This window comes from Saccopteryx leptura, chromosome 2 (genome assembly GCF_036850995.1).
Source record: "Saccopteryx leptura isolate mSacLep1 chromosome 2, mSacLep1_pri_phased_curated, whole genome shotgun sequence".
NCBI lineage: Eukaryota > Metazoa > Chordata > Mammalia > Chiroptera > Emballonuridae > Saccopteryx > Saccopteryx leptura.
In genome coordinates this window covers 66,091,115-66,113,930 of record NC_089504.1, presented here as the reverse complement: position 1 = coordinate 66,113,930, position 22,816 = coordinate 66,091,115, and the positions used below count along the sequence as shown (strand labels likewise).

Below are 22,816 nucleotides of genomic sequence, written 5' to 3'. Positions count from 1 at the left end.
AATCTGGCTAGAGCACAGAATATTTGGGGAAATGAAAGAGGAAAGTGGTAAGAGATACAGCTAGAGATATCAACTAAAAAATATTGTACAAGACCCTGTAAAACCACATAAGCCTTTGAAGGAAAAAGGTAACAAAATTAGATTTGTATTTTTGAAAGAAGACAACTCTGTATTGGAGAAGAGAATAAAGGGATTATATATGAAGTTAGAGAGTGGTACAGAAGGTGCTGTAATAAATGAATAAAGGTATCAATGCTTAAAATGTTAAAACTTAAAAGTACTTAATGTGTTAAGTACTTTTAAAATAACCTCTGGCTATAAAATGTTAAGTACTTTTATATACATTATGCATCTTTAGATATCTGTTCAGTGGTGCAAATACCTAACTCACATTCAATTTCTTTTTTTTTTTTTTTAACAACAGAGATACAGAGAGGGACAGATAGGAACAGACAGACAGGAAGGGAGAGACATGAGAAGCATCAACTCGTAGCTGTGGCTCCTTAGTTGTTCATTGATTGCTTTCTCAAACGTGCCTTGACCAGGGGGCTCCAGCCAAGCCAGTGACCCCCTGCTCAAGCCAGCGATGTTGGGCTTCAAGCTAGCAACCATATTTATGATCCCACGCTTAAGCCAACAACCCTGAGCTCAAACTGTTGAGCCCACGCTCAAGCTGGATGAACCCGTGCTCAAGCCGGCAACCTTGGGGTTTCAAACCTGGGTCCTGTGTCCCAGGCCAATGCTATATCCACTGTGCCACCGCCTGGTTAGGCCACATTCAATTTTTAATACAGTAATAACAATAAAACCCTGATAATCATACCAGTATTCCTCTTCAGGGACCTTATCCAAAGGTGGATTCAGGCAGTAAATATGATAGGCCATGTTACATTCATCACACAGAAGCTGCATGCTGGGTTCCTGTTTTCCACCGCATATACGACAGGAGCAAGAATGGCATTTCTTATCTGGGTTCCCGCCACAAAAGTCACATTCAGGGTCATTTTTCCCTATTAAGAACAAAATATAGCAAGCCTAGTCTTAAAATCAGGTTTCTATTTATCAATCTTCTGAAGAAACACCCATGAAAATACCACACAGCTTTTTTCATGATGAGAAAGGAACCATAAGGGATAATCTCATATGGGACTTGAAGAATAAATGCCTGAGCCTCACTCTAGACCAGTGGTTCTCAACCTGTGGATCGCGACCCCGGCAGGGGTCGAATGACCAAAACACAGGGGTCACCTAAAATAAAATATGTATTTCCGATGGCTTTAGGCGGCCCCTGTGTTTTGGTTGTTCAACCCCCGCTGGGGTCGCGACCCACAGGTTGAGAACCGCTGCTCTAGACTTATGAATCAAATTTTCAGGATGAGCTCCTGACATGTGCCAGTAATACATCTATACTGCTCACAAAAATTAGGGGATATTTCAAAATGAATATGAATTGATTAAAAAAAAGTATTTGATTTTTTTTCATTAAACATCAGAAAAGCAAATGACAAGTCAAAGAAAGTTCATTATGCAAATGAGATGCAAAATCAACTTTTATTTTATTGGTGAAAATGCACTGTACAGAAGGCTGAAAGTGCTGGAGTATTTGCACGTTCCCTGGTCCCCTAATTTTTGTGAGCAGTGTAATTACACTCAACCAAAAGGATAATGCATTTCTCTCTTAAAAATCTTTATTGACTAGACTCATGGTCCCCAAATGTGCACCAATGCAGTAAATTCACTGAGGGGCACCAAAAGATATCTTAAAATTTCAAGGGAAATAAAAATACTATGTCAAGCAAAGTCCTAATTACTTACAAAGGACATAATTACTTAATAGATGGAATTGTTAGGTACCATCTGTCCTGCAGATCCAAATCTTTCCTTGGGTGAGCTGAACTAGGAGGAGGTGGGCCATTGGGGGTCAATAAGCCCACTTGAGTTGCCATACAAGCTATACCCCCAAAGTTCTCTTTATTAGTAAGTGGCATTTTTAACTGGGCTAATTTTTATCTTGTCAATTGGTTCAGAATTCTGGCAAGTTAAGATGTCCCATTTATTGTCCCTCCCCATCTAAATACAAACATCTTTTGACAAAGTGTTTGTTACCCTGAAATTTTAAAATGTGCATAGGTACACAAAAAGTCTTAATGTTCATAATGCCAAAGTTAAACTTAAATGTCAATCAAAAGAGAAACAGTTGGATAGATTTATGTAAAACACTGGTAAATTTATAAGAACTATTAATACAGATAAAACCAGGTATTAAATTCAAAAAGGAAACTGGAGAATAATTTTTTTTAAAAAAACAAAAAATTTTAAATACACAAAGATCAATTATATACCTAGAGGAAGATATCTAGAATGACATCTGCTGTTAAGAGTGATTACCTCCTGGTAATCTATATGGATTTGAATTTATATACAAATTCATTTACAAATTCTACATTCTGAATTGCTCATAAATGTAAATTTAACATAACTGGACTAATCTATCATTATAAGGGCAATGAAATGGGAAAAAGTACGTAACAATGAGATTGAGGAAGGAAAAGAGAAAGGGCTACAGACTTTAGTCTAACTTTGACTGATTACTGCCTATCCTTACTAATGAAGATTATAATACTTTTGTTTAACTTCCACTAAGGTAGTTGTGACAACAAATAAGTAATAGAAATATAATAACCCTAAAAGGCGTGTTTAGATTTTTGGTTTGGGAGAGGGAGTGATTTGATTAATGGAGGTCTGGCTGCGGCTCTGAAATGGTTTATTTACATACAAGTTCAACATTGTGGCTATAATGTGATTAGCATTAGACAAGAGAATAAAAAATATACGCAGATAGACTGGGAAAACAGACACGAGAAAAACCTAGTCAATCTTGGTTTTCCATTGTTTTACTAAGAAAGACTAAGTCACATTAAATAAGTTTACTCATCAATTTACCTTTATTTCTAAGATATAACCATACAAGTAGTCAGACAGAGTATGCACACCTTAAGGTTATCTCAAATCTAGATATATTAGCACTGCAGCCTCAAAACATGAAAGTGGCCTAGACTGGTAACATGAAAGTCTGTTAAATGATCTGTTCAAGTCCTTGTCTTACCATCTTTCATGACTGTGGTAAGAAGAGGTTAGGCAAGATCCCTCTTGTCTTGAATAGTTCTTTTCTACAAAATACTACATATACTAGAGACACTGACATGTGGCATAAAGTCAATGGATTGCTCTCCAAAAATAATTTAGAAAAGCTTGTGAGACACTAATTTATTTGAAAAAACAGCAATTAAATCATGAATGTAAAGGTCTCAAAACTAGTTATACCTCTGTTAACAAATAAATGTATGATATTAAGCAAGTAAAATATGTACCATGAAGAGGTAGGGTGACGTTCTAATGATTTTATAAACCTCATTTATTACCTCCCAGGAATTCAAGGATCAATCAGAACTATTATTCTTAGTCTCTACTAGTATAAAAATAAGTCTTGTTAGTAAAAATTCCTCCTGGAGGTCCATAAAATTACTGAAATAGGGTTTTTATTTGAACAGAACCTATACTACAGAAAAGAGCAAGAAAATGGCAATAAAATGCCAAGAGAAAAAATATTTCTTTGAAAACAAATTTGATCATGAGCAAAATCCATTAGTCCAAAATGGATCTTATATCAAAACTGTCTTGAAAATAAAATTGTATGAGCTAAGTTTTATATTTCCTCAAAAGTTATTCCCTGGCAAATTAAAATGCCAATCATGTACAATATATGTAGTCTAAGCCCATAAAAATATTCATACTTAAAAATTTTCCATCTGCCAATGAAAGAGGGTGAGCTCCCGGTTTCTCGATCTTGAAGATTTCATTTACAAATCTTATCTGGCAGTCATTTAATTTTCCTTCAGAACCCCTGTTTAAAAAAGAAAGAAAAGTTAACTTCTGCCAGTAAAATCTAACCATATGCAAATAATAATTAAAAGCCAGTGTGAAAACTCAGTGAACTCTGTCTACATACAAAATGGGATTACAATTATTCCTATTACTGAGTTATTGTTTCCAACAGAATAAAAAACCCTGTCCAACAGTAATTAGTTAATATTCAAAGTTAACGTAGCTTTATGGTGTAATATTAAAAAAAAAAATTTAGACTGAGATTATCTGATAAGGTAACTATCTTGTAAATTTAATTTAAAGACTAGATGAAATAATACTCTCAATTAAAATGAAAGATTAAAACATTTCCAATAAATAAAGTGAGTTTTTAGGTAAAAAGATGACATCTTTAAAAATAAGTCTTTCAAATACTAAGCCATATTTTTCATAGATACAGTCTCTACCTGTTTGCATATGCTTCTTCAAAGTTTTCTGCTATGACTGTGGAAATTTATATTTCTCCTTTTAATCTGTTTTCTTTTTATTTCTGAAGCTATGTCATTAGGTGTATGCAGACTTAGCATTCTTATATCTTATGAAATATCTCTGTATCTCTACTTAATATATTCTGTATCAAAAGTGTACCTTTGGTTTCTTTTTATTTATTTATTTTTTTGGTTAGCACTTCTAACCAAATGTTTCCATCTTTTCACCTTTTCTTTAAAACTGTTAAAGTCAAATATACACAAATACAAAAAACTGCATGGACAAAAGTCAAGTTTTTGCCTGTGTTTAAAAAATTCTAGTCTATAAATTCCCACATGATCTTTCTTCTTTTCAATTTGAAGAACTCCCATCATCTGTCCTATAGTTTCCCAGTCTTGATTTTGATATCTGGATTCCCAAAGTGTAGTTTAGTATTTTCCATTGTTTGCATTTCCAATACATTGGTAATTGTCTCCAGAGCAGTGGTCAAACAAATGCTTGGTCCACTGCCTGTTTTTGTTAAGAAAGTTTTACTGAAACAGGGCTATGACTACTCATTTACATATATTCTCTATTGGCTGATTTCTTGCTACAATGGCAGAGTTGAGTGGTTTTGACAGAGACAATCCGGCCATGAAAGGTTTAAATTATTTACTATCTGAAGCTTAACAAAAAAATTTTTTTTGTCAAACCTGGATTTAAATGCTTAAATCAAATCCAGGCTTATTTTTTTGGTAAAATTATTTATAGGTCTATTTCCATCAGGAAGAACCCAGCTATTTAATTGTCTTCTCTTATGATGATAACAGTCATAGATTCTCAATGCCTAGGTTAATTCACTGGGAGTTAGAACATGTTGATATTACAGTTCTCTCATTCTGATCATTTATTTGCTGTAATAATTCCGTAAAGAGAAGCTTGACCTAATGAACTATTTGCTGACTCAGTGGTATACAAAAAATGTATGTACAACAAATATAGGTAGATTAAATGCTTTCTTTAGCAGTTTTTCAAAAGAAGTAGTTCCTCTAATATCCTATATAGATGACCAATGAGTTTTGATAATAGTAAGTGTGAGGTCAGCTGGCAATGGGGGAAGGTCACATGAAGAACCACCCACACCCATGACTGCCAAATGAAACGGCCACACCCATGCAGCCAAAAGAAATGGCTCAGGAGCATTTTGAAAAAACAACAACTGTCAGCCAATTAAATTTTGCCACCCACCACCACCGTACCAACACTATAAATTACCCCTGGGGGGGGGGGGGGGAGAAACGGTTCGACTTCCCTGGCCTCTGTCTTGTGGACCAGTGAACCTCGCCCGGGAGCGCTCTAAATAAAACTTTTGCTTGTCCACACTTGTTGGCTACGTCCTTCTTTCTTCCTTGGCGGAAAATACCTTACATCTGGTGCTGAAACCCGGGAGGAGATTGAGTCCACAAGGACTGCTCCTCTCCCCTTCTCTTCTGAGGGAGACCAGGACCTCCGAACTCCCAATCCCACCCATTTCGGCACATGGTGCGGTAAGTCCTCTGCCTCCAGCCTCCCCTCAGTTCTTTCCAACTCTGAGACTCCCTGTCCGTAATCACAGCTGCATCAGGGACCTCCTGCCCTTTCCCAGTGCGTGTGTGCCCTGGAGACATTCCGGACACTCCCACTCTGCCTGACTGTACGGTGGCCAGAGATTGAGTTGTGGGACGCCAATTCTCATCTCTGATCACCCCAAGGCTGAGGGTGGCCAGGGGGGCACAGGAATCTAAACCTGGCTCAAAAACACCCCTAGGGTGCCTTTTCCAGAATCTCTCAAATATAGATCCCTCCCTAAAGAAGAAGAAACTGATATTCTCCACTGTAGCCTGGCCACGATATCCAATGGATAACCAGACCAGGTGGCTTCCTGAAGGGACTTCTGACTTTAACCCCCTCACAGATTTACAGAACGATTTCCAGAGAACTGGGAAATGGTCGGAGATCCCTTACATTCAGGGCTTCTAGTATTTGCGCTCCCGTCCTAATCTCTGTGCCGCCTGCTCTACGGCACAGGTCCTTTTAGCCAGAGAACCTCAGCTAGACCCTCCGCTCCTGATCTTTCCTCCTTTGCCGACCCCTCTGAGAAACTCTCTCCCCCTCCTGCACGACCCCCTCCGTCCTGTCAGGGTCCTCCTCTCCCTTTACTGGATCCTGTTTCTCATTTGCCTGCAGATACCAGTCCCTCTCTCTCCTCCCCTGTTAGTGCTCACACCAGATCTAGCTCCGAGCAACAAGAGGGAGACAACCTTCTCTGCCCTCTCTGCGAGGTGGCCGGAGTGGAAGGAATTGTTCAAGTTCATGTTCTGTTTTCCCTCTCTGATCTGTCTGCAATCTAAATGCGTTTAGGCTCCTACTCTTCTAAACCTACCGCCTATACCAAGGAATTCCAATATCTCACTCAGGCATATGACCTCACTTGGCATAATCTCTATGTTATCATGTCTTCTACCCTTACCCCCGATGAAAGGGACTGGATCCAGACGGCGGCAGGCACAGACTCATGCCGATCAGGTTCACCTCAGAAACAACCAAATGCCAGTTGGGGTACAGGTGGTCCCCGACACGAACCCCAACTGGGATTACCAGACGGGACAAACAGGTAGGAAACAACAAGACCAGGTAATTGAATGTCTCATAGCTGGTATGTAGAGCGCAGCACAAAAGGTAGTTAAGTATGATAAATTAAGAGAAATTACTCAAGGACCTCAGGAAAACCCAGCCCTCTTTTTGAACCACTTCACTGACGCTATGGTCCTCCATACCCATCTAGACCCTGCCTTCTATGCTGGGGCCACTGTATTAGCTATTCACTTTATTTCCTAATTGGCCCCAGACATTCGGAAGAAACTTAAAAAGGCGGAAGAGGGCCCCCAAACCCCTTTCTGAGACCTGATGAATATGGCATTTAAAGTTTTTTTTGTGTTTTTTTTTTTTTTTTTTTGTATTTTTCTGAAGCTGGAAACGGGGAGAGACAGTCAGACAGACTCCCGCATGCACCCGACCGGGATCCACCCGGGACGCCCACCAGGGGCGATGCTCTGCCCCTCCGGGGGGTCACTCTTCCGCGACCAGAGCCACTCTAGCGCCTGGGGCAGAGGCCAAGGAGCCATCCCCAGCGCCCGGGCCATCTTTGCTCCAATGGAGCCTTGGCTGCGGGAGGGGAAGAGAGAGACAGAGAGGAAGGAGGGGGGTGGAGAAGCAAATGGGCGCTTCTCCTATGTGCCCTGGCCGGGAATCGAACCCGGGTCCCCCACACGCCAGGCGACGCTCTACCGCTGAGCCAACCGGACAGGGCCGCATTTAAAGTTTTTAATGGTCGAGAGGAAAAGGCTGAGGCTGCTCGCCAGGCCCGCATGCAGCAAAAGGTAACACTCCAAACCCAGGCTCTTTTGGCAGCTCTGAGGCCGGCAGATCAACAGGGCAAGGCATAGGAGGTGTCCAACCCAAGTCCGGGCTGCAAAGAGGAACCCCACTGGGAGTTTGCTTTAAATGTGGCAGGGAGGGTCACTGGGCCCAGCAGTGCCCCTGCCCGAGGCTGCCCACTAAACTCTGCCCTGGCTGCAAACAGCCCAGTCACTGGCTGAGCAATTGCCCCCTTCGGGTAACAGGCTCTTCTTCGATGCCTCCATGTGGAGGACAAGCCACCCAAATGGGAGGTCAAGCCAGCCAGGCGGGCCCATCACTCAAACTTCTCGGTCTCATGGACGATTGATTGATGGGGTCCGGACTCGAAGACCCCATCACCCACGCCGAGCCCAGGGTAATGCTGCAGGTAGCGGGTAAGTCCATCTCATTTCTTGTGGACGCGGGGGCTACCTTCTCTGTTTTGCCATCACACTCTGGACCTCTAGTTCTCTCACAGCTCTCGGTTATGGGAGTTGATGGGACCTCCTCTTTCCCTCTGCACATACCACCCCAACATGTAGTTTGGACAGACTCCCCTTTCGCACTCCTCCTTAGTTATGCCATCATGCCCTGTACCCCTTATGGGTCGGGACATTCTACAAAGTCTTGGAGCCACTATCCAGCTGACAACATCTTCCCACTTCTATCACTCCTTACTGAAGGCTCTCCCACCACCACAGATCACCCTAACTCGATCACACCCCCTATTCCACCAGACATTGTCAACTCCAATTTTGGGACGCCTCTACCCCAGTGGTAGTGACCCACTACCCACCTGTACACATCCGCTTGAAGAATCCCTCCCAATTCCCATCTAGGCCCCAATTCCCTATTTCAGCAAGTCACCGCTAGAGCCTTAAACCAAAATTACCTGCCTCTTGAACCAAGGCTTACTCATCCCCATGGACTGTCCCTGCAATACCTCCATCCTTCCTGTTCGAAAACCTTCAGGGGCTTATCGCCTCGTACAAGACTTACGCTTAATCAACGAGGCGTTTTCCCCCTCCATCCAGTAGTTCCTAATCCCTACACATTACTGTCACACATTCCCTCAGACACCACTCACTTCACGGTCCTAGACCTCAAAGATGCCTTCTTTACCATTCCTCTACACCTTGACTCTTACTTTCTGTTTGCTTTTACTTGGACTGAGCCAGACACTAATGCAGCCCAACAGCTTACATGGACTGTTCTACCCCAGGGGTTCAGGGACAGCCCACACCTGTTTGGGCAGGCGCTAGCTCAAGATCTGGCTGCATGCGATCTCGAGACAAGTACCCTCTTGCAAATATGTAGATGACCTACTCCTCTGTAGCCCCTCCCTGTCCTCCTCAAGGAAACACACCGCCACCCTTCTTAACTTCCTCATTGTGAAGGGGTATCGTGTCTCCTCTACTAAGGCTCAACTTCACTCTCAGTCTGTAGTCTATCTGGGAATCGCCTTAACCCCCACCACCTAGGTCTCACCCTAGGTCGAACTCAGACCCTCCACCAGTGGTAGGTAGTCTCCAGCTACCTACCACTGCAGATCAAATTCTTTCTTTCCTCGGTCTAATAGGATTGTTGACAGTGGATTCCCAATTTTGCTCTCTTAGCCAAACTCCTCTACGAGGCTGCAAAAGAGACTCCCACGGGACCTCTCACATTCCCCAACACTATTAAAAGAGCTTTCTATTCTCTTTGAGATGCCCTCATCTCCTCTCCCCCTCTTGCTTTACCTGACTCCAGACGCCCCTTCCATCTTTTCACTGATGAAAAGCACGGTAATGCAATTGGAGCACTGACTCAACCTGTGGGGCCTACATACTGCCCCGTGGCATATCTCTCTAAACAATTAGACACCACCATCAAAGGTTGGCAGCCCTGCCTCCAGGCACTGGGCGTGGCAGCTGAACTCACCAAGGAGACTACTAAACTCACCCTTTCCCAACCCATCACTGTCTTCTCCTCCCACACGCTCACCGACCTCCTTTTGCACAAATCTCTTTCTCTACTGGGTCCTTCCCGCCTACAAAGAATTTCACCTCCTGTTTATCGAAAACCCTCAGTCACTCTTTTGCCTTCTCCCTGACTCAACCCAGCCACTCTACTGCCAGCTCCAACAACACTGCCAGAACCCACCCACTCTTGTACAGAGCTAATAGATTTCCTCAGCAGACCCCAAGATGGATGATCAGATTCTCCTTTAATAGATCCAGATCTAATACTCTTTGTAGATGGGAGCTCTGTACAGGGACCTGACAGACGACAACGGGCGGCCTACGCGGTGGTCACCACCTCCTCCACCCTAGAAGCCCAACAGTTGCCAGAGGGCACCACCTCTCAGAAAGCAGAGCTAATTGCCCTCACGTGGGCACTCACTCTGGCCCAGAGAAAATGTGTAACCATATATACTGACTCTAAATATGCTTTTCTTATCACCCACAGCCACTCTGCCCTCTAGAAGGAAAGGGGCTTCCTCACTACCAAGGGCTCCCCCATAATCAAGCTACCCTCATTTCTAAACTTTTGCAGGCATTACAGCTACGTGCTGAGGTGGCCGTGGTACATTGTAGGGGCCATCAAACCTCTCAGGACCCGGTGGCCTTGGGAAATGGTCGGGCCAACGCAGCGGCTCAAACCCCCCTCCCCCCCCAGTCCTCTCATATTTCTTTCCACCTCCTTGAAACCTTCCTACTCTCCTGAGGAAGAACAGACCCTCCTCAGAAAAGGTGGAGACGTGTGCAACCAGGGATGGATATTTCTCGGAGATAGAACTGCCTTACCAAAAGGACAGGCTGAAACTCTCCTTTATGATAACCACTGTTCCTTACACAAAGGACCAAAAACTCTCTATCGATTCTTGCAACCACTCTTTTTCTTCCCAGGCCTCCAGCAGACTATCGAAAAGGTACACGCAGCATGCACTATCTGTTCCAAAGCCTCTACACAAGGGGGACTCCGCCTCTGCTTCCCTACTCATCAGTTGAGGGGGCACTTACTGGGCCAAGATTGGTAAATCAACTTCACTCACATGCCCCCTCACAGAAAACTCCCGTTATCTCTTAAATTTTGTTGATACCTTTTAAGGGTGAATAGAAGCCTTTCCCACCTCTTGAGAGACGACAGACACCGTTGCCTCTATTCTCGTTGAAAACATCATCCTGCGGTTTGGACTGCCAACTACCATCCAGTCAGACAACGGCCCGGCCTTCACTGCCCAAATAGTCCAGCAGGTTGCCACCTCTCAACATTACCTGGAGACTCCACATACCCTATCACCCTCAATCATCGGGTAAGGTGGAAAGGGCTAATGGCATCCTGAAGGGTCAGCTAACCAAACTTTCCATCAAGACCAGACTCTCCTGGCTGAACCTCCTCCCCTGTCACTCACCAGAATCAGAGCAACCCCGCGAAACCCCACTGGACTCAGCGCCTTTGAACTGGTTTACGGCAGACAATTCCTAATTAATAACAACTTACCTATTAACCCCCCCCTCCTCTTTCCAAATACCTTCCCTTTCTATCCTTACTCCACTGTCTTCTCAGGGAACACATGGACCGGACCCTTCCTCTCATAGGGGGTCCAGATGAAGCACACCCAGTGGTCCCCCTCCAGCCAGGAGACAGGGTTCTTCTAAGGGAACTCCAACCCGGCTCCCTACAGCCTAGGTGGACAGGACTCCATACAGTAATACTGACTACTCCTACCGCAGCCAAGCTCCTATGGCAAACACCTTGGTACCATGTCTCTCACCTCAAGCTTGCCCCACACAGGACCACTGGCAGTCGGAACCACTGGGCCCCATCCGTCTTCGGCTCACCAAAAGGTTGGGCCCTGAAGATCCTCCTGTTACTCCTGTCCCTCTCACCGGGAACCTGCTGCCAGAGTGAATTAAAGCAGGAAGCAATGCTGTTACTCTATCAATGAGACTGGCCAGATGGAAGAAAACATCAATGTCCTCAATCGTCTGCAAGAGAAACTGCAAGGATCTCTCTTCCTACAACCCGCTTAACTCCTGATGGCAGTCACCCATCCTTACCTGGGATGGCCCTATCCTAGGTCCTCTTCTAATTATCAGCATATTACTCATGTTTGCTTCTCTTTTTCTTAAGATTCTTACAGGGCCACATCTGCGAGGTTTCCCGAATCACAGTCAATCAGATGCTCCTAAACCCATAAAAGCAACTTCCCTCAGAGCCACCACCTTCCGACCTCCCTTCCCCACGCGCCTCTAAACAGCAGGAAGTAGCCAGATGAATAGCAGCACCCCTATCTAACATAAAAGGTTGAAATGTGAGGTCAGTTGGCAACAGGGGAAGGTCACATGAGGAACCACCCACACCCATGCTGCCAAAAGAAATGGCCCAGGAGCATTTTGAAAAAGAACAACTGTCTGTCAGCCAATGAAATTTCGCCACCTACCACCACCTGACCAACGCTATAAATTACCACCACCACCCCCCCACCCTCCCCCACCCCCCCAGAAGTTGCGCGCCTTCCCTGGCCCATCTTGTGGACCAGTGAACCTTGCCTGGGAGCGCTCTAAATAAAACTTTTGCTTGTCCACACTTGGTGGCTACATCCTTCTTTCTTCCTCAGCGGAAAATACCTTACAATAAGAATTCATGTATTTGAAGTGTCTCAATCCACTATAGTTATTTTCCTTATCAATGTTCAAACTATCTCATCTTTGGCCAATGGGGTCTCCCAGTTGACTCCCAAATTTTTCTGACAAGAACTTCGCAGTCTTTGCGGGCTTCCTTGTTGTCTATAAGACAAGAGGTTTCAAGTTCATCTTGTACATTTTCTGCTCCCTGGAGTCCTATCTCCAAGGAAGCTTGGTTTCTTTTAGGTGGATATGGTATTTCAATACTATAATTTAGGCACTAGAAATACTTATTGCAATTGGATCGATCACTGTTTCTAGGCTTTCCCAGTGAACAGAGCTACAGAATTGAAATATGAACATTAATAAAAAAAATACCTCATGCATTCATAAAAACTTATTGTCAAATTCAGGACTAAAGGGTGAATTTACTTTTTAAAAAACAATTATATATCTGTTTCTTCTTTTTCCCCACTCAGAAAGACACCAGTGGTGCCTGAATTAGAATGTAAGAAATAGTTATTAGCTTTATCCCAAAGTACATAAGACATTCTCACCAGTTGTCATCAGGGTTACTGAAAATGCTTTAAAATTTCTCTGTACATCCCCTGCCCCATGTCTTTCATATATTTAGTGTCAGATCATATAACCATTATATACATATTATACTTCATCTACTTTAGCCCCAGGTCTAAACATAGCCATATTTTAATGTTTTATAACCCCTCTTAGTCAAATTCTTTTCAGTCATCTTGATGGTCTGAAGCTAATTCTCTAGCAGATTCCCCAGGAAGGTTTCAGAAACAATGCTGCCCTTAGTTCTTATAAGTTAATGAGTTGTCTTCAGCCTTTATACTAAAGACCAGTTTCAACTGGTTTAAAATCCTTGGCTTACATTTTCTTGACTCATACATGTCTTTCTGGGATGCTTTCCTCGTAAGGGTGTTATTCTAGTTCCTTATGTTCTCTTTATTTTAATTTTGTAAGGTATCTTTTTCTTATTGTTTGTAAAATTGATTTTCTTGACTTTAAAGGGTATAATTTCACTTGGCTTTCCTAGTTCACGGCTAAAATTCCACAGAAATCACTAATTTTGTTGCTTCTTTTTTGAGAAGCATTCAACACTATGGTAGCTAAAACCTAATCAGACAGAAATCAGATTGGTACTTGTCTGGGGCCAAGGATGAAGGTGGTGGTGGTGACTTTAAGAACTGTTTGGAATGATCAAAATGTTCTATATCTGGATTATAATAGTGGCATGGGTATATACACTTGTTAATATTCACTTAATATATAATACCTATTACTGTATGTAAATTATGCTTCAAAATTATTTTTAAAAAGACATTTAGAAAAAGACATTTTTCTAAAAATCGGGCTCTATTTCTGTAAGGCCAGTATCCATGGCCACAATCACAGCCGCCTGGCCCATGCAGGTTCGCATTGGATTCGGACAGTCAGTAATGAAACGGAGCCAAAATCTGGTGGGCCATTAGCTTTAATCCTAGCTTGCACCCGGTGGGCAAGTAAAAACACACACTGGGCTCCAAAACCCACTCATTCAGTGCTCACAAAGCTACTGACTTATCCGAGTTTCCTAGAATCAACGGTTCCTAGCTCACCAGACTTATTCACCTCTGTTTCCCATCTCCTTCTCTCTGCACAAACTGGCTTCTCCTACAGCACTCCATCATCTTGGCTGCTTCTCCTCTTCTCCACGTGGCCTTTCTCTGCTCTCTTTTCTCTGCTCTCTCCTCTAATGCTAATCTCAGGAACCTAGAGAGAGCAAGTCCCATTCTGCCATTTTATAGTGTAGAAATCAAAACCTTTAATCCAATATACAAAATAGGGAATTCTCTAATATAAAGTCACTTTCTGAGGCATGATAGGATTACACCACCCCACATCAAAAAGGGTGGGAAAGGCTTAGTCCTAAAACCAAGCTCCAGGCTATAAGGATCCTGCCTGCCCACAGCCCGCCCCCAACACACATTAATATCACCTGGGCTTCCATGTGGGCAGTGCCATCTTTAACAAAGTGAGCAGAATATATTTTATCTGCCCAGCAATTCCCCTTCCCTATTTTTAACTGGATCCTTTTTTTCTTTTGTTTTTATTGTCCCTGTTCTATTCAATTTGGATTGCATTCACATTAGTTTCTTCTCAATATGGGGCTTTGTCTAGGAATGGAATTTTAGCTAATTTTGAGAGTTCATAGAGCTATAATACCTTTAGACCTTACTGCAAACTGATTGTACTCACTCAAACTGGGGTGCCCACGTCTTCTAGCTTCAGCTGCTGTATTAGTTACCAATGGTTGCATAATAAATCACCCTAAAACTAGCAGCATAAAACAAAGATTACCTTACAAGTTTCTGTGGATCAGCAATTTAGAAGCAGCTTAGCTGGGTAAATTTGTTTCGAGAGCTTTCATGAGGTTTCAAACTGTTAACCATGGGGGGAGTCTTATCTATAGGCTCTACTGGGGAAAGACTGACAGGCAGTCTGAATTCTTTTAACACAGCAGCTGGCTTCCCCTAGAGGAAGTATCAGAGAGCCCAAAATGGAAGCTTCAATGTTTTTATAAGTCAATATCAGAAGTTGTATACAATCACATCTGCCATGTTCTGTTGGTTAAACAGAGCAACCCTAGTAAAATATGAGAACTATGCAAGGTGTGAGTACCAGAAAACAGGAATCACTGGAGGTCATCTTGAAAGGTGGCCACCAAGCTGTTTTTCTCAAAACACCTTGCTGAATTTCTTAAGAGTTCTTGGGTCCATCATATATCCTATAATTAGCCTCTCCTTCCTCTTATACAGCCACTGGACACCACACAGTCTTGTACCTTTTCGTTGTTTATGGTGTCTGTGCAGAATGCCTGTAAAGCCAGAAGCCACGGCCAGGGCCACCATCAAAGCAGCCTCCCGGCCCATGCAGGTTCACATTGGATTCGGACAGTCGGTAAAGAAACAACGGAGCCACAAACTGGTGGGCCATAGTCTTTAATCCTAGCTTGCACCCGGCAGGCAAGTAAAAACACACACTGGGCTCCAAAACCCACTCACATTCAGTGCTCACAAAGCCACCGACTTATCCGAGTTTCCTAGAATCAAAGGTTTCTAGCTCACCAGCCTTATTCTCCTCAGTTCCCTATCTCCTTCCTTATCCCAGATACAAACTCTACACAAACTGGCATCTCACTGAGCACTCCGCCATCTTGGCTGCTTCTCCTGGCCACATGGCCTCTTTCTGCTCTCTGCTCTGCTCCCTCTGCTCTCTCATGCTAGGAACCAAGAGCGCAAGCTCCCGCTCCGTCCCCATTTTATAGTGTAGAAATCCAAACCCTTAATCCAATATACAAAATAGGGAAGTCTCTAATACAAAGTCACTTCTCTGAGGCATGATTGGATTGTACCGCCCCACATCAAAAAGGGTGGGAAAGGCTTAATCCCAAAACCAAGCCCCAGGCTACAAGGATTCTCAACACACATTAATATCACCTGGGCAACGGCCTCACGTGGGCAGCGCCATCTTTAACAAAGTGAGCATAATATATTTTATCTGCCCAACAATCCACCCCTATGCTCACTTTACTACCCACAATCTATACCACCGGCATCCCTGTGCAAGGAAATTAGAACATTACACAAATTACAACATGACAAATCATACAGTTTCAACAATCACAAAGGTACACTTCACCAGTCTCTTGAGCACTTTGCCTAAAGTGCAAAATGTCCTCAGCCTTCTTTCTAGCCATGGGAGAAGCTTCCCGGGGCAGGGGAGTGCTTCCAGCAAAGCCACCCCCCACCCCCATCAGGGTATTTCACATTGTCCAAAATCCGTAATCCGTAAGTCCATCCAACAAAGGAGCCAATGCCCACTCCGGTCGTAGTCCAGGAAACCAGTCCACGCACATGGGGCGTCAGCCACCCCCTTCATCCCTGCCGTCCTGGCAGGTCTTACACTGTCCCAAAGAGGGCCACATGGTAATGGCAGTCAGCATTTCCATCTCTGCTCCGGATAGCATGTCCAGCCCTATGTCCCAAAATCGCAGACCTACCGGGGCCGCAGTAGGTGCTCCTTCCAGCTGGGCTTTAATCTTCTGGAGACTGTAGATCACAACTCCAGCTCGATTCTCATCCTCCAAAGAGGAACTGAAAACACCAGCTCCAGATGCCGGGCTCGAGCCCTGGGCCGCTGCCGCCTTCTGCTCTGCAGACCTTGCAACTCCGGACCCGGCCTCAGCTTTAGCCTCAGCCTCAACCCCGGCCTCCTGCCGCTGCTGGCTCTCCACAATGTCCAGGGTAAGCTGCAACTCACGAACCTGTGAATCCTCCTCCAGCAGCTGCTCCATTTCCAGGTGAATCTCACAAACCTGGTCGGCCTCCTCCTCCAGCTCCAGGGTCAGCATCTGTTTCTCCTGCGTTTGCTCCAGCTCCTTCCGCTGCTCGGTTTGCAGGTCCCGGGCAGCCTCTTCCACAGAGCTCTCAGTTTCCTCACACATGGCTGTAAAAGTCAGCCAGCCTACAATCCCCAAAAGGACAGCCATGGGGAACCCTAACACTAGCCAGTCCTCTACTCCACCACTCAAAGGCTCCTTGCCGATCTGTATCGAATCCTGCCGACTACGCCAAATGTAAAGCCAGTATCCATGGCCACCATCACAGCAGCCGCCTGGCCCATGCAGGTTTGCATTGGATTCGGACTGTTGGTAAAGAAATAACGGAGCCAAAAATTGATGGACCATTATTTTTAATCCTAGCTTGCACCCAGCGGGCAAGTAAAAACACACACTGGGCTCCAAAACCCAATCACATTCAGTGCTCACAAAGCTACTGATTTATCCAAGTTTCCTAGAATCAAAGGTTTCTAGCTCACCAGCCTTATTCTCCTCAGTTCCCCATCTCCTTCCTTATCCCAGATACAAACTCTACACAAACTGGCATCTCACTGAGCACTCCGCCATCTTGGCTGCTTCTCCTGGCCACATGGCCTCTTTCTGCTCTCTGCTCTGCTCCCTCTGCTCTCTCATGCTAATCATCCCAGGAACCAAGAGCACAAGCTCCCGCTCCGTCCCCATTTTATAGTGTAGAAATCCAAACCCTTAATCCAATATACAAAATAGGGAAGTCTCTAATACAAAGTCACTTCTCTGAGGCATGATTGGATTGTACCGCCCCACATCAAAAAGGGTGGGAAAGGCTTAATCCCAAAACCAAGCCCCAGGCTACAAGGATTCTCAACACACATTAATATCACCTGGGCAATGGCCTCACGTGGGCAGCGCCGTCTTTAACAAAGTGAGCATAATATATTTTATCTGCCCAACAATGCCACATTAACTTAAACAGTTGTAGATGTTTTTGTCCATGAGTTTTGGATTAGATATTTTAGTTGCTCTAAGTTTTTAGAAGGATATCTAGATTTAAAAATCTACGCTGTTGCCATCTTCCTAGAATTCATTCATTGCTATACTTTTCAACTTCTGTGACTTTACAGTCTTTCTTACAAGCCGCATATGGGTTTTGTTTTTGTTTTAATCTAGTCTGATCTTTTGCCTTTCATTGTAATATTCAGTTCACAGATAGTTAATAATGGGTGGTATATTTGGGTTTCTTTCTACCAATATACTGTTTGCTACGTTATCTACCTTTTTGTTCCTTTTACTCTTTTTAACTGCCTTCTTTTGGATTTTCCCAATATTCATTATTTCTACTCTATTTATTTGCTAACATTTTAATCATTTTTAGTGGTTCCTTAAGATTGCACCATGCAAAACTTACACATCAAACTGATAAAGTAAAATGGCTACTCAGCCACCATCTTTCTTAAGAACAATGCAGGCCTAGAAGAGGAAGGACTTGCTTACTCAGTAATCTGGTTCAGACCTCCCTTGTAGCTGGATGCTGATAAGGGACTATTGGATTAGGGTTAAGACAATTATGAGGAACTCTGGCACCACTCCCAACCACAAAAAGAAGGGATCTTGCAGCTGCCTTTGCTCAAGGCCCTTTGACAAATTCATACAATCCCTGCCCCATCCTTCCCTTGGGGCTGACACCCTTTCCTGGTCTCACCCCACCTGTACCCAGGGGTTTTTAAAATAAAATTTCCTTTTGGAACAAACTAGCCTCGTGTTTTAGGTTCGGCCGTGGTTTCTGCCTTTCACAAACTATTTTAAGTTTTACTTTCACGACCAAACTGATCATGCCAGAATCTCACAGCTTCACTTACCAATCGCATCTTTTGCATGACTGTCATGTATTTCACTCTACACATACATTTAACATCACTATTATTGTTTTGAATAGTTTATTTGTACTTACTCATATAGTTACCCTTCCTTTGTTCATAATTCCTCCCTGTATTTCCATGTTTCTAGCTGAGATCTCCATCAGTTTAAAGAACTCCCTTTAAATACTTCTTTTAGTAGGTATGTTAATACTGAATTCTCTCAGGTTTGATTTGATAATGTCTTTATTTTGGCTTTTTTTGTGGATATTTTTATTAGAAATGTATTTCTAAATTGAGAATATTTCATCAGAACTTTCAGATACCATTCCATTTTCTTCCAGCTTACATTATTTCAGACATCTTCCCTTTGTTTGTCTTTAGTTTTCAGCAGCCTTATTGCAATATGCCACTGTGTGTTTTCTTTATACTATCAAATAATGTTTTCATCCTACTCCTTTTTGGGAAATGTAGGTAAATGTAATATACATCTTTTCACCAAGTCCCATATGTCTAAGTCTATTCTCTATTGTCTTCCATTACTTTTTCCATGTTTCAGGTTGAATATTTTTTATTGACTTACTTTTAGTTCATTAATCCTATCTTCTGCTGTATCTTATCTGCTGTTGAGCCAATCTAATGAGGTCTTAGTCTCAGATACTATATACTAGAATCTCCAGGGCTTCAATTCTCAGTTGAAATTCTGTATCTTTTCACCTATTTTCTTGAATATTTTAATTACAATTATTTTAAAGATGCTGCCTGATAACAGATTTATCAAGATCACCTAATGAGTCTACTTATATGGTTGGTTTTTCTTCTTCTTGTTTTGGATTATGTGGCCCTGTATTTGAGAGCACAGTATTTTTGGCTCCATAGTAGACAGTATATACAAAATATTTGAAGTTTCAGATGTTATCTTACCATTAAGAAGGTCCAACTTTCCTTTTGCTAGGGAGATATATACAGTGGTGGTTTAATATTCTAATTAGCAACTATTCTGAGGCAAGGCTGGTTTACAGTCTCAGTAAGATTTAGCCTATCTGTTTGCCTTAGACATCCAGTTTTCAACTAAAGTGCTCGAATATTTGCCAAAAGCTCTGACTTCTGTCTCTACGCTGCCCTCAGTATAAAACTAGGTTTGCACTGCATCTGTAATTACCAGAGTCCCCATACAACTACAGAAGCCAAATGCCTTTTAAGGTTCTTCCCTCGCAGTCATAGCCCCACTAGTTCTCCTTGCCTTTATGCTGCCCTCAAACACATGATAACCATATTTGATTATAGTAATTTTAGATAATGATCTTCTGCCAGCTATTCCATATGACCCAGAGACAGAAACCTTACATGTATTTCTTTAAGTGCTTCAATAAATATCATGAAGAATGCTCCAAAACTAAATTCACTTCTTCACTCATTTATCTACTATTTTAGTTGAAGGCTTACCTCACCCATTTCCTCTACTCAAAACTGATAAAATCATGAATCACACCCAAAATGTGTAAATAAATATCAATTCTTTCCTTTAAGAAATACCAAATTTCATTGACTCTAATAAACCAACAATTATAAAACACATTATTTTATGAACTTGGCCTGCAATGGGGCAGTCTAAGAAGAACCTTCAAAGTTAGGACACAAAATGGAAGCCAAACTATGAGATACATTATTTTATAAAACCCCAATAAAGCAAAAAGCCTTATATGAAGGATTCTCAAATAAAGTTGGAAAGCCAAACAGCTTCTCTCACAGATAAAGATAAAGGGGAAATAAATTACCTTACAGCATGAAGTAGAATAAATATGGCTGTCTCAATATTACCACTGAGTAGAAGGATAAAAAGTATCCCCTAAAAACTGAACCACAAGGTATGTCATGCAGGTCTGCAGATATGAATCCACACTACCTGTGAGGTCTAAAAAGCTCAAACAGAGAATTTAACTTCAAGTTAGATGGCACTATAAGATGACTAGCAGAAGCAAACTCAAATCTGTGAAAGAACCTAACTTCACAGATTTAGGTTCTCTAAATATTCTCAATGGTTTTTATGTGAAAATTATTAAGATGACTGAAAAATTCAAATAAAAGTAAAAAGAGCTAAGAAAATAGAGTTGAAGAACAAGGTAGGAAGATCTGCTCTGTCATATTGTGAAAGTGGAGACTGATATAAGGATACAAGACAGACAACCAATGTTATAGAATAGCAACCAGATGGATGTATTAAATATAAAGATACTTGTTATAAGGTGATATTGAAAATCAATGAGGGAAAAGTGGGCTTTTCAATAAATAATGATTACCCATATATATCAAGGTAAGTTAGTGCCTGCTTCAGCAGCACATATACTAAAATATCAAAGTAACTTAAACCTTTGCCTCACACTGTCCACAAAAATCTACTTCAAGTAAATTAAAGACCTATGGAAAGCCAAAACTACAAGCTTTTAAAGGTAATAATGGAGAATATCTTTATGCTCTCTGGGCAGGGAAAGTTTCTCTGTCTCTGTCCCCCTCCACTGTTTTATTGAGATATAATTGACATAGCACTGTCTAAGTTTAAGGTATATAACATAATGACCATATATATATATATATATATATATATATAGACAAATGATTGCCACAAAAAGTTTAGCTAACATCCATGACCACATACAGCTATAGCATTTTTACTTGTGATGAGAATTTTTATGATCTACATTCTTAGTAACTTTCAAATATACAATACATATTGTTAACTATAGTCACCATGTTGTATATTATATTTCCAGAACTTATGTATCTTATAAGTGGAAGTCTGGACTTTTGACCACCTTCATCCATTTCATCCCTCCATTCCTAAGCTCACCAAACTGAAAAGTTTCTTCAGCAAGACAGTTTCTTATAGAAAGTATAAGCATAAGATATATCTTTGATACTTAATTATTTGAAATTAAGAACACTATTCAAACATAAGGAGAAAAGATAAGCCATTAAATCAGAGAAGATATTTTCTCCACATATGCCTGAAATGGTCAAGTTTCCACAGTTAGAACTCCTAAAAATGAGTAAGAGAGACTACCCAATTAACAACAACAAAACACCAATGTTCAAAACAGAGTCCTCACAAAAGACATCTAAGTTGCCAATAAACATAAGGTTCTCAATTTCATTAGTTGTCAGGGAAATTAAAATTAAAGCCACAATGACATACTATTTTACTATACACCCCCTTGATTAGCAAAAACTCAAGTCTGACAAAGTGTGAATGAAAATGCAGAGCAATGGGAATTCTTATACTGCTATGGAAGTATAATCCAGTACAACCCCTTAAATATTGGTCCTATCTATTAAAGTCGATGATGCAAAGGTTTTACAACCCAGCAATTCCACTTCTACACAAGATGTGCACTACAAAAACTAATATATATAAGCACCAGGACACAAACTTAAGTCATGGCAGCACTGTTGGTAACAGCTCCAAACTATCAGCAGCAGAATACATTTATACTTTCATTCTAATTACACTGCTCACAAAAATTATGGGAATATTTCAAAATGAATACGAAGCACTGAAATATCCCCTAATTTTTGTGAGCAGTATATTTACCCAATATTTCCATGGAGGAGAAAAGATTTCTACCTACACACAAAAAAATTCTAATCCACAAGCCACATCGGGTCCTTTTGGCTTTGTGTTCCTAACATGTCCAATAAAAATTTAAACGACAAAGCACATAATACTTTATAGGACAGTGTGGTTTACTGTCGGGATAGCTAGCACATAATTTTTCTCTCTGATGAGCCTATCTGTAGTTTCCACTCAATCTTAGTTTAAGTCCCTAAGGCCAGAGTGCTCCACTCGAACTGTACCGCAGAAGCACTCAAAGAAACATTTCTTAAAATAGCATGTTATTTTTTAGCTCAATGTGATACACTGTTATGCCCTCCCATTGTGTACACATGCTTTTATGTACTTCTTCTATTCAAGTACCTTATTAAGGCTCCCTATTTAACGAGTTTATGTAGATGCATTCTCCTTTTCTTCATGATTTGTATCCATATCAGAATATCAAGTGGCTTGGAATCAGTAATTGGGTTACATCCTTATTCTGGCAACAAAATTACACTATGTTTGGATAAAGTTCTCCAACTGTTTTCTAAAATATAAACTATTTTCAGCACCTCACATAACATTCTTTTTCGTTATTTTAGGAGTC

The 22,816-nt window shown here is 41.9% G+C and overlaps 1 protein-coding gene across 2 annotated transcripts in view; it reads right to left on the bottom strand.

The window, feature by feature from the left end:
* UHRF2 (ubiquitin like with PHD and ring finger domains 2) overlaps positions 1-22,816 on the bottom strand; it is a 95,849-nt gene that overhangs the window by 27,702 nt on the left and 45,331 nt on the right. For both annotated transcript variants that reach the window (XM_066368128.1, XM_066368127.1), the window contains exons 5-6: positions 3,795-3,904; positions 824-1,010 (exon numbers count right to left, since the gene is read on the bottom strand). In XM_066368128.1, the coding sequence (XP_066224225.1) occupies positions 824-1,010; positions 3,795-3,904 (297 nt within the window). The remainder of the gene's footprint in view (positions 1-823; positions 1,011-3,794; positions 3,905-22,816) is intronic.